This window comes from Prenolepis imparis, unplaced genomic scaffold, assembly GCF_030444845.1.
Source record: "Prenolepis imparis isolate NDT839.2.m4 unplaced genomic scaffold, iyPreImpa1.0 SCAF_17, whole genome shotgun sequence".
Classification (NCBI taxonomy): Eukaryota; Metazoa; Arthropoda; class Insecta; order Hymenoptera; family Formicidae; genus Prenolepis; species Prenolepis imparis.
Genome location: NW_028141175.1, coordinates 718,861 through 730,969, shown reverse-complemented (window position 1 = coordinate 730,969; position 12,109 = coordinate 718,861). Strand labels below are relative to the sequence as shown.

The following is a 12,109-nucleotide window of genomic DNA, read 5'->3' as shown; positions in this document are numbered from 1 at the left end:
GACACCTGAATACGGCAGCGTGAATAGTCGCGCCTAACTTCGCGGTACGCGTTCAACTTGGCCGCCACCAGCTGTGTAACGTCCGGGATCTTCTCCGGAGTGAATGTTCGTCGGAATCGATCTCGTTGTCTCATAAAAGTCTCTCGAGAGTTCGTCGGATCTAGCACTATGGCCAAGGTTCAACTGGCGAACGTCGCCGTTCTCGACAATCCCTCGCCGTTTCTGAACCCGTTCCAGTTCGAAGTCACATTCGAGTGCATCGAGGAGCTCAAGGAAGGTACGAGTACCGACAACGAGCAGTAGAGAGTACTCGATATTTCGCCGAAATACACGCATCCTTCGAACGCGCGCATCCATCTTTAGGTTACTTTTACGAGATAGTGATGTCACACGCAGTTTTCTCTCCGCGAAATTGTTTGCGAGTGTCCTATAATATATTGCTCAATATTGCGAAATTTCTAACTTATTGTACGAAGAACGTGATAGATATGATCGAATGTAATAATATGAAGCTTTTAATGGCCAAACCTGTATGTAATGTATTTGTTTTGTCAATTCTTACGGTGTGAGAATAATACACGATGATAATTTGTAATATTTCAGATTTGGAATGGAAAATGATATATGTAGGCAGTGCAGAGTCGGAGGAATTTGATCAAGTTCTAGATACCATTTACGTTGGTCCAATTCCAGAGGGAAGACATATGTTTGTATTTCAGGTACAGCGTCACAAATCAGCTTTATTATTATAAACGCTTTGTTCTGCGACTTATCCAACTTGAAGGGGATTTTAATATTCTCCGACTAATATTGTATATCCTATATTTTCAGGCTGATCCACCGGACGTCAGTAGGATTCCAGTCAACGATGCTTTAGGCGTAACTGTCGTATTGCTGACTTGTTCCTACAGGGGTCACGAATTTGTTCGAGTGGGTTATTTTATAAATAACGAGTATACGGATCCAGAGCTCCGGGAGAATCCACCTCCACAGCCACAATTTGATAAAGTTCAAAGGAATATATTAGGAGACAAACCACGTGTCACTAGATTTAAAATCAACTGGGACGATTGTCCAACTGGAACGGCAAATAATCTTCCAGAAGGTATGGAAGCGCCAGCGTTAGAAGATACGTCGCAAGATGCACCCACGTCCACATTAGGCTTTACGGAAAATACACAGAATGGTGGGATGGAAGTAATGTGAAAAACGATTTGCTGCTGATAAGAATAAGTTGGGTGAACTAGCATTAATACAGTAATTTTAACGATAAAGTAGTACCTGGAAAAAAAAAGATGGAAGTACACACTCCGTATATTTAGATAATTCGAAAAATTGCGCAAAATATCCTTTCATATAATTATCAATGTTTTCCTTCGATAAGATTCAACAAGTTTGTATATTTTGAAAAAAATACTATGCATTGGTAATGTGATAATCTTAAACCTGAATAACAGAGACAATTAATTGTTTGTGGAATAGTTAGCGTCTCATGTTTCTCACCATCAAATTATTATACTGGATTACGAATTCTATCATCTTAAAATGGCGTAATTTCTGCAAAAAAATGCGTACAATTAATTATTAAAGAGCAATCGTATGAAACACCATCTACAAACAAATTAAATATAATAAGTGATTAATTGCAAATTGTTTTATTGTATAATGCAACGGATTATTGGACAATGCTCTGTAATACAATATTGTTTTACAATTACTGTGTTTCGGTAGCCTATACTTTAAAGTTTAAAGCTTGGAAGCTAAAAGATATGTTAAGTACTTTAAGTATTATATTATTATTGCTTATTATAACGTCACTTGTTGCATATAGATTATAAGGCAGTTTCCATTTTTTAATGTATTGTATATAATACTAAGATAAAAAAAAATACATATGTTTTTTACTTGAGGAAGTAAGACAGTTCTTCTAAATTTTCTCCGGATTGAAAATCCCTATGTTTTATTCAATCTACATCTACTTGTATTTTCATATGCAACAAAGATTTTATATTTCATGCAACGCACCATTGTCAATTTAATTAATACAATTTTTTTACATACTAGAATATTATAAAGCGCGTGCTATACGCTCGCCATTTATTATTTAATAAATTGCAATTAAAAAATCCCAAATTAAAAAAAAAAGAAATGTTTTCGTCATAAAATAATAATAATATTAAAATAATTTACATAAATATTTTCTTGATTATACTAATAAAGATAAATTATATTTTTTAAATGAAGAATTTATTAATTAGATTTTATATGCAATGTTGCTCCAATCGTTGAAATCTTATCGTGATGTAAAAAAATAAAATTTTTTTTACATAACTGTTTTCAGAACTTAAATTTTATGAAATGATACATTTAGCATTTTTTTAATTAGAGATTTTGAATGTATTCTTTCCTTCTCTCTCTCTCTCTCTCTAACAGGAAATTATACTTTATGTATTAAATTCAATTTAAATTATGTTTATTAACAATGTGAAAACAGTTTATATTTTTATGATTATCGGTAATTTATATAAATATTGTAACATTTGCATGTATATTAGACCGATTACAAAGTTTGTAAATAAGAAGTGTGCATGTATGTCTCCTTGTACTACACATTCCATAATACTCCGCATGCGCATGCGCCACCGGCACGACGATTTTTGTCGTACATTTAAGTTTAAGGTTTGTTCGCGTCGCGTGCCCCAAGCATATGTTGGGGCATGCTTGGGGCACGCGACGCGAACAAACCTTTATAATGTGGTTGAGTCTTTAACCGATATGTGTTTGTTGCAAGATTTTTGCCGTTTAATTTTTACTCCAAAAGAATGTAGAGTATGTATCAATTCGTACATCTTCCGAAATTGTTATTTCACTTGATTACCAAGGTATATGTACATTAAAAGTTAAGGAAATCGTAAAATGTATGTGTATATAATAGTTTCTTCAAAATAATTTCTAAAAAAAAACTTTATTCGAGGTAGAGAGAAAAGTTACCCTCAACGTATCTGGTCAATATTTTATATATCCCTATGTTTATTATTGTTGTACATAATATGTATACACATTCAAGGTCACTATAGATAGCTATCCCTATTCAATAAATCATCGAGAAATCCCACAAAAAAAAAGAACCTCTAAGTTGTATTGTTTGGTTAATCCTCGCTCTTTCTTTCTCTTTAAATTCATATCCTTTTGTGTATATATATATATATGTGTGTGCTAACATACATTCGAAATTTTCTAACAAAAAGGGCTAAAAATTCCATCTGGCTTAAAAATTTCTAAGAAATATTTCCGATTTTCTCTTCCTTTTATATTGTACTATATGATTTTTTTTATGAATAAGTATAAAAGTGTGTATTATAGTTATAAATATGCATATACTTTCAAAGCCTCGACCTATAGATATTTTTCAAACATACAACATACATAAACAAATTATAATTTAACATCAGATATAGAATAATATTATCTTCATATATGAGATGAGGATATAATGGTGATTATTAAAATTATTTATACTTGATGCAAAACAATCAATCTAATCTTAAAAAGTTGCATTTTAGAACCGTGCGAGAGAGAGAGAGAGAGAGAGAGAGAGAGAGAGAGAGAGAGAATTTCGTATTTATATGGTTGAGGGTTATTGGTTTAAAAAGATAGGTTATATTTGCATTCGATTTTGCGAAAGGGCATCGTCTCTAAAGTTTGCTTGTGTTTTCCTAGGATAACATATGAAATTGCGTCGCGGATTTCAATAACGGATCAATATTATGAGGATTTGAGTGTAAATCTGAAGGCCCAGATCTCCAGAAAAAAAATCTAAAAGAGAATGTGTAAAAAACACATCCACAAAATCTATAAATCTGATTTGGAGCAGAAAGGTTTTTAATCTATTCCTCCTAGCCTATATCTTTATTTTATCACTTATTCTTCAACAAAAATTACAAATTTAATTTAAATGAGTATTATTAATTTATATGTCGATATATCTCTTTATTTTATTTATTATTTTTTTTTAATAATAATGTTACTGATCGCATTTAGTAATTTAGATATTATTCAAATAATCGCAGTGTCACATTCGATTAATTATATAAACATGAATTAAAATAATTTATCGCAGCAAAAATTATTTAACTTCATTCAATCGCTTATCTATTATGTTGTTTGCAGGGACGCATTCCACAGCAAGAAATCTTATCTTTCTGCGCGAGGTAACTCTGCAAAATGAAACAACATATACGATAAAAATAATGATGTATAATCAAATAACGAAGATATATGGAAAGAGAAGAGAAACAAATCGAAAGAAATTGCATAGGAAACACATACGAGAGAAACAATTAATTCACTTGACGAATACAAGACACACGCTTTTTTTGCGCAACGCAATTAATATTTCCCCTCCGAAAGGTAATAATTTTCGCTTCATTAAATAAATCAATTATTTATATTATTAATAATTGCACACGAGTGCGACTATTTGTTTATTCAAATAATTTTTTTTTCTTTCCTAAATTTATCTTCAATATATACATTCATTAGTTTCAACTTTTACATTTTTATATGGATGTAAATTTATATGGCCAATTTATATTTTATACAGAACTGTCTCCTGTCTCCCATTGTGAGAATTAATGGCATTTATGATCCATGCTATAGAGTCCGACCGAAATCAATTTTTTTGTTTCGGCCGAAACCGAAAACGAATATTCGGTTTTTATTTTATTTCGGCCGAAATTGAAACCGAAAACCGAAACTTTTGTAAGGAATAAATGTTTACAAAAATTACATATTAAAAAGCGAAATTCATGTACATTGTACTTTTGAAATAAGAAATAAGGTAATATAAGATTTTATTAAATATCTTATTAAAATATAAAAATATTTCTGAAGTACTTAAACAATACGAAATAATATACTATAAAATAAAGCATTATAATTATAATTTATAATATTGAATTATATTATCCGCTTTTGAAAAGTTATAAACTTTTATATAAGTTATTATTGAGATTACATAAAAGTTTATACTTAAATACTAATAAAAGTATTAGTCTTTACTTGAACATAATAATTTGCGACTTGTACAGTTTCGGTTAACGTAGCCGAAATTTGCTCTCAATTTCGGTCGGACTCTACCATGCTATAAATGCGGCCCTGGGTCCATCTTTCCCCACTCTAGCACCGAATTGTGAGATGTCGGGGTACGGGATCGGAGTCCCCTCGTTGCAGGAACGAACATGTTCAGTAGAAGCCAACCCTCCAGTCTGACAAGTTCGAGTGACAGGTGAATATCAGTTCACACCTCGTTACCCAAGTGTCAAGTGAAGCTGCCGATCGAATGAGGGTGCCGATCGCTAGGACGATTAATTTTAGATTCTCTAATCACTCGTTCAATAGTGACATATCAGCTGCTGTAGCGAGTATTGTACTCAAATCTCATCTACAATATCGTCGAAATGGTGAGTACAACATAAATAAGCAATATAATTATTTTAAATCCGATTCTGTAATCGCAATCAATTAATAGATCGATAAAAAAGAAATGTTCATTGTACCAAGTAATCCAGACGATATAGCACGTCAATTTTAACACACACATGCGTTGATCATTGTTAAATCACCCCTTCGGTTATTGTGATTTTGCGCGACCATCCTTGACTATAAGCAGCTCGAAATCGCCACGATTTGACACAAGATAAATCGTGAATAGAGGGGAGATGGTCGTGGGACGGTTTTTCCATCGAAGATTGATCGTGAAAATCGATAAAGTTCACAAAGAATCATTAGGATGAACGAGGCAAATAGCGCGTGCGCATGAAGATCCTGAATGTGCTAGACTGTTCGAGAACTTTAATAAGGGATTTTAACTGCAAGTGTATATATAATAAGCTCGCTCTCTCTCTCTCTCTCTCTCTCTCTCTCTGTATCAAGTACAATGATTGAATCTTTTTTTTATTATTACACATGGATATTATTTTTTGCGAGTAATTAACTATAAATAAAACACAGCCAATCTTTTGTGATTAATTAAATGTAAACCGAGTTGCACATATGTATAATTCAAATTAATTGATTTTAAATTAATTAATTGATTTTAGCGATTGTCCCTTTCGAGATTATCCAATTATATATATATATGTCTTTATTTTTTTTTTTTTTTTTACGAACAAATAAACTTTGCAGAAAAACAAGATTAATTTTAAGATAATTATTCATATACAAAATTACAATTTTTATAAGAATTGACTGTATAAAGTTAGCTTGAAGATTGATTTTTTACTTATGTAAATTTTGTTTTCTGTTTTTCTGCATCTCTCTCTCTCTTTTTTCTCATTAGATGCATGTGAGTAAATCATTCGCCATTTTGATGAATCATGGATAATAAAATTTCGCAAAATGGCGGACTACCGCCATTTTGTATGAGATGAGTTCCTATATCCGTTAAGCATCAAATATACGCGAATACTTGTCAAAATTATATACCAATTTTCACTATAATGAAAGATACGGCGAATCTCGTTTTGTCAGGTTTATGTAATCGAGTCTGCCTAATGTAACCGGATCTCAATCATCTAATGATTTTTTGATGAATTCAAAGAAATGACTCAGCATTTTTCTAACATAAGATTTGTTCCGCAATTATCAAATTTCGTGAATTTCGTACGAAATTTACTTTGCGTTAAAGGTCAATTCGCAACGAACTATATATTTGCATTTTATATACTTTATGAGAAAGATATTTTATAACTATTAAAAATAATATAAAAATTTCTAATAAGTATAAGTTTATAAAATATATTTTTTATTGTCATATATAATTACGTTATTCCAGAAAATTTGCATATCACGTTTGCGTTACAAAGTTTTATTTCGCAAATTTTAATAGTATATGTGATTTGTTAAGAATCGATCTAAAGCGCTTTTTAAATCGAGGTAGAGGATCATTTTCCGGAATAAAACAACTGAGAAGAAAGCGAAATGTAGGATGGAGTAACTGCACGAGCGATTTCGTCATCTTTCGAGGAGAAGAAAAAATCGGCGAAAGTTCTAAGAACAAAAGAAATGCGTAAACAGGTTCTCCGAATCTTAGTTAAATGAATAGACGATAGACGCGTCGCTTAATTAATTACGCCGCATTTCTCGATATCGTCCCACCGGCCGGATGTGGTGGAATGCCGTGAAAAAAAAAAAAAGAAATTGTGTGCTTTCGAGGAATGCAGTGCGTTATGATTATATTTCCTGTTTGTAACAAAAATCGGTCGGATTGGGAATACAAAATGGAATCGCGTAAAAATGGCTGGAGCAGGGAAAAAAGCGCGATCGGCGATCGATATATCGAGTAGGATTGAGAGAGGGAAGCTGGAGTTCCCTGGTTCGTTCATAATGGCATCCAGTGCATGATGAGTCATCACTACCTGTCTTCTTCCCGGTCTCTGCGAAGCCGAGAATCTTCGCAAGCTGCGCACGCATTCAGGAGCGAACAAGTGCTCCGAGATTCGTATTCGATCGTGTGTGTGTGTGTATGCGTATGTGTATGCGTGTATATATGTATGTGCGTATATTTGTCGACACGGGCGATATGATAATGAATCACATCCTTAATCTTTAATAGGTACCTAACACTTTATAGATTGATCTTATATGAAATATTTCGAGTGAAACTATTGTTCGCTATTCTCTCGAGGAATTTTAAACCACTTAATTTTTGTCCATTATATTTACGCGGGGTTTCTCTGTAACAAAAGTACCTGTACAGTTTAGATATAGAAAAAAAAAATCTTTTATTATTCTTAAAATACATTCCTAAAAATAAATATTATAAGAAACCTTTGTAATCGGTTCTTTGTTATAACCAAAGTTCAATTTATCTAATTGTAAATACGAAATCTTCGGAGATTCTGTTTTTATATAAGCTTTGTTAGAGATCAGAAAATAATTAACTAAATGCTTCGATTTTACTAATAAGTAATTATGTTAAAATGGATATTAGATATTATAGATTTTATAAAATTAATATTTGTTCTTATCTGGACCACCAATAATTTTTCCGCCTTTTTCTCATTGTGGAATGTAACTAATAGCCGAAAATAAATCACACACAGAAAACTAAAATAAGATAATTATTTTAATTATTTTTCTACTTTTGCACTGAAATGCATTAACATCTTTTTGCAGGATTTGAACGATGAATGCAAAAATGACAACGATTGTTCTGACAAACAATATTGTTATGATATCTCCAGACGATGCGTGGACATTCTAGATTGTAGCAGATACAATCGCATGAAAGGAAAGATCCCTGCACGGGATCCATCGCAATGTGGTCCTTGCATAAAAGGGTAAGAAAATATATTAACGCTCTCTCTTGTTTATATATTTTGCTCTCTTTCCGTGTATCAGCATCTCTACAGACTTTATTCGATTGTACCGACATTAAGTATATATGCGTGTTATCAATAAATATAATGCAATACTGTGAGATTTATTACAATCTCTCGCACTTAAACGCATAGTTTAATTAACTTTTTATATTCAGTATATTGGAGTAAATAAAATTTAAACTACGTGTTCAACATTTTGTTATATTAATGTGTTTTAAATACTAATGTGCTTTAAAAATACAAATGAGCTTTTAATAGATTACATTATTTTCTTCACCTATTTGATGGAAATAATTTCTCCAAATAATGCTGCTTCAAATTTGAAAAAATATATTTATTGTATCATTACTTTGAACACACAAAACAGTCTCATCAGAACATAAAAGGATTGAAAATAATATTTCATATATCACATAAACATTTTCGTCTATAAAAAGATAAATATTTCACAGTTTAAACTTTATATATTGATATATGTATATTTTATATCAATGCTGTCTTTTGGCAACTTAGAATTGATGAAAAATATCAATATAAAACAATTTTTTACTTTAATCGACTAAATGATTGCTTCGCTGGTCGAAAATAATAAATAAATATCCGATTAGAATAATATCAAAAATTTGTAAATCAACGACGGATGTGAAGCGTATTATGTAAAAATGAAAGAGGATCATACACTTGATATACATGTATTTCCGCAATATAAAAGAATCGCCTTTTATCTTTTTTACAAAATTATCTATTTTCTTGATTTATAGATACTCAACAGAGCTTCTTGCTACTGGCAAAGAGACGCCACCATGTAAATATACAGAGAATCAAGGTAAGTTGTGTCATTTCGCAAAACAAATGAATTTCGTTAAATAAATGGAAAATAATTGTTCATATGCTCCATTGTTGATTTTTATTTGCTATTCTTTCGCGTCAAAGTGAAAAATCGATATAAGATCTTTATGTATCATTGATATATGTCTTACTTAATATGTTACATAATTTTTTTGCTTTTCCTTTAATTATTCATTTCATTTGCAGTTGGATTTAATGCTGTGCTCATTATATGCATAATAGTTACGGGAGTGTTCTTTGTCGTCGTGGTACTTTGTCTGTGTTGTTACCGCCGTAAGTTTTTTCATTTCTTTAAAAATATGCTATATTTTTGTTCTGTTATTCTTTTTTTTTTGTTTTACAAACATTGGACCTTTTTACACATGATATGTATATAATGTATAAAGTCAAAATTTGTGTTGTCATATTTATGTCAAGAATAGACTATTACATTTTACCATAAAGTATAATAAAAATAACAAAAGTTACATCCGACTATCTGCGTAATTTCATTTTTATAAAAAAAACTTACGAAATAAAAACAGACTATATTGTAAAAAAAAGTATATGAAATTACACTTATTGTTGGTGTAACTCTGTAATATTTTTTACAATATATTTACATAATTCAATGTTGAATCACAGTAAAAAGTTTAAATATTAAATATTATTTTCAGGCTGCAATCGTCGAATGACTTCTAGATGCAACTCTAGATCAAATAATGTATCAGATGTAGCACTGGAAGTAGAATCAAGTAGTGCTATGGCAGTCGCCAGTGCACCAGAAGACCCAGAAGAACAAAGTAAGTATATTTAGACATACAATTTGTATGCGCGCGCGCGCGTGTGTGTGTGTGTGTGTGTGTGTAGATATACAATATATGTATTTTCACTGCTTATGGTGAGAAAAGTTTTTTGTCGCATTGTCTTAATTATACAGATTTCTTTATTAATTTTATCGCAATAGAATTTTGTTTGAATTGATTAGAAACAAAAACTTTAATACTAAAGTGATAATTTTAAATTTAATATTATAATATTGTGCAATCTGCCGTATTTATGAAACATTCTAATAGTAAAACATTCCCATGCGAGAGATCTGATAAGAATCTGAATTATTCCTAATAAATTGAGCGTCAGATATAACTCCTGTTATTTGCATGTGAAAATAATATTTGCAGGGATAAAGATAATCGTTAATAAAGCTGTAATTTATCGATTAACAGCATAACATAGTAAAAAAACTGCATTAAATTTTCCAAATTAGCTTTGTTTTAAGATAATGTACTCGTTTTACATCTCTAAATTATTTCACACGATATAAACAAGATTGCGAGCGATCAATCAATAATTGAATCTGCGCAAAAGAAAACTTTGCTTTTTCATGACTGTTTAATAATTAATGTTTAATTAATGAAATTTCAAAAAGAAATGGGTACCTTTAAGATATAATGCATAGAACACATTCAATGTGGGAAATACATATTTTTTTCCAACTTGCAATAAACTTGCAATAATCTACATAAACTGATAAATTGATTAGTCAATATTACAAAAATAATTTGCACTTTCTAATCGCACGCTTCTTATAATATTTTATATACACATGGTAGTGCACGAAAAAGTAATCGATTAAAAGTATATGTTAACGAAAAAAATGTTAATTATTATATTACAGTACATCTACGGTTTACCTATGTATTTGAATGGTGAATTGAAAGTGCGAAGTACAAGTGCGATAAACGCGGTAATTCTTCTCTAAACAAAGTTATATATATTATACTGTATCAAAAAAGTATCAAAAGTATAGTAATATGCGACAACTTTGCATAAATATAATAATTTGTAACTGTTTGCTTCCAGAGCCGTTCGTTAAATTGTTTGGTAAAAAAAGATGTGATTATATACCGCATAACAATAACGAAAGAAGAGAAACTAGTCAGTATCAAACCGGTATTCCGTTCACTCTTCGCTACACACCAATAAATACATATGCTCGTACAAACAATAATACGGATGAGAATAATTTCAATTGCAACAATAGCCCGCCTTGTGGGTAAGTAAATAAATTAATTGTTCATATTCTCATAGTCGATCTCATAATCGATAATAAATTAATTCTATCGTTTAGTTTTTTTCACCCTTATTTTTGTTAATTCTCCAACAATTATATCAATTATATAAAATATTAATAGATTTACACATAGCCTAACATATTTTTTAATAAATCATAAATCATTACAGACAAGTGGCTATTTATGTGGCGGAAAATCACAGGAATATGGAAACAGAAGAAAGAGAGGAAACAGAAGAAACAGATTTACATAATAATGATGAACTACCGCATAATAATGAGAATGGTGATACTACAGATTCTGCCTCTGCGCCAAACAACCAAGGCGAGAAGATAAAATCAAATCGAATTCAAATCAATCAAATGGTTCAACAAAGTATCACAATAAACCTGAATAGAGAAGACTAATCACAACCGTATTAATATTGACATCACGATATAATCCAGTAATAGTATGACACATCAACGCATAATATCAAACTTTGTATTATAGTAATTAACCTTTGTTAATCAATAACTGTACGTGTGGATCATCATACAGTTATAGATTAACTGCTGTTACAGATTAGATTAGATGTTTTATTATTTAGAATTGTAAAATTTAAATAATAAAATAAAAAATTGCCTTACACTTTTTCATATTGAAAAAGTAATTTATAAAAAAATTTCAACAATCTCTTTTATATGCTCGATTTTGTATATGACAAATTTTTAGATTATCAATAAGATTTGCACACATTTTATGATAAAAATTGTAACATTTCTAAATGCTTCTATCATTTATTATACTTTTTAATATATTTTCTTCTGCTCTCTTGTTATA

The 12,109-nt window shown here is 30.6% G+C and overlaps 2 protein-coding genes across 2 annotated transcripts; both read left to right on the top strand.

The window, feature by feature from the left end:
- Positions 1-28: 28 nt before the first annotated feature.
- On the top strand, positions 29-2,127 carry Asf1 (histone chaperone asf1). The gene is made up of 3 exons (XM_083056406.1): positions 29-277; positions 604-719; positions 832-2,127. The coding sequence occupies exons 1-3, from the start codon at positions 169-171 to the stop codon at positions 1,204-1,206; spliced, it is 600 nt and encodes a 199-aa protein (XP_082912532.1). The 5' UTR covers positions 29-168; the 3' UTR covers positions 1,207-2,127.
- Positions 2,128-5,196: 3,069 nt separating this feature from the next.
- Positions 5,197-12,055, top strand: LOC145946556 (uncharacterized). Its single transcript, XM_083056226.1, has 8 exons — positions 5,197-5,247; positions 5,421-5,462; positions 8,179-8,342; positions 9,146-9,210; positions 9,420-9,506; positions 9,890-10,015; positions 11,076-11,268; positions 11,457-12,055. The coding sequence occupies exons 1-8, from the start codon at positions 5,197-5,199 to the stop codon at positions 11,692-11,694; spliced, it is 966 nt and encodes a 321-aa protein (XP_082912352.1). The 3' UTR covers positions 11,695-12,055.
- Positions 12,056-12,109: the final 54 nt, after the last annotated feature.

Coding starts and splice junctions, on each gene's coding strand:
- Asf1 (XM_083056406.1), top strand. CDS start 169: ATGGCCAAGGTTCAACTGGCGAACGTCGCCGTTCTCGACAATCCCTCG. Junction 278..603: donor CATCGAGGAGCTCAAGGAAG/GTACGAGTACCG, acceptor GTAATATTTCAG/ATTTGGAATGGAAAATGATA. Junction 720..831: donor GACATATGTTTGTATTTCAG/GTACAGCGTCAC, acceptor CTATATTTTCAG/GCTGATCCACCGGACGTCAG.
- LOC145946556 (XM_083056226.1), top strand. CDS start 5,197: ATGTCGGGGTACGGGATCGGAGTCCCCTCGTTGCAGGAACGAACATGT. Junction 9,211..9,419: donor TAAATATACAGAGAATCAAG/GTAAGTTGTGTC, acceptor TTTCATTTGCAG/TTGGATTTAATGCTGTGCTC. Junction 11,269..11,456: donor AACAATAGCCCGCCTTGTGG/GTAAGTAAATAA, acceptor AAATCATTACAG/ACAAGTGGCTATTTATGTGG.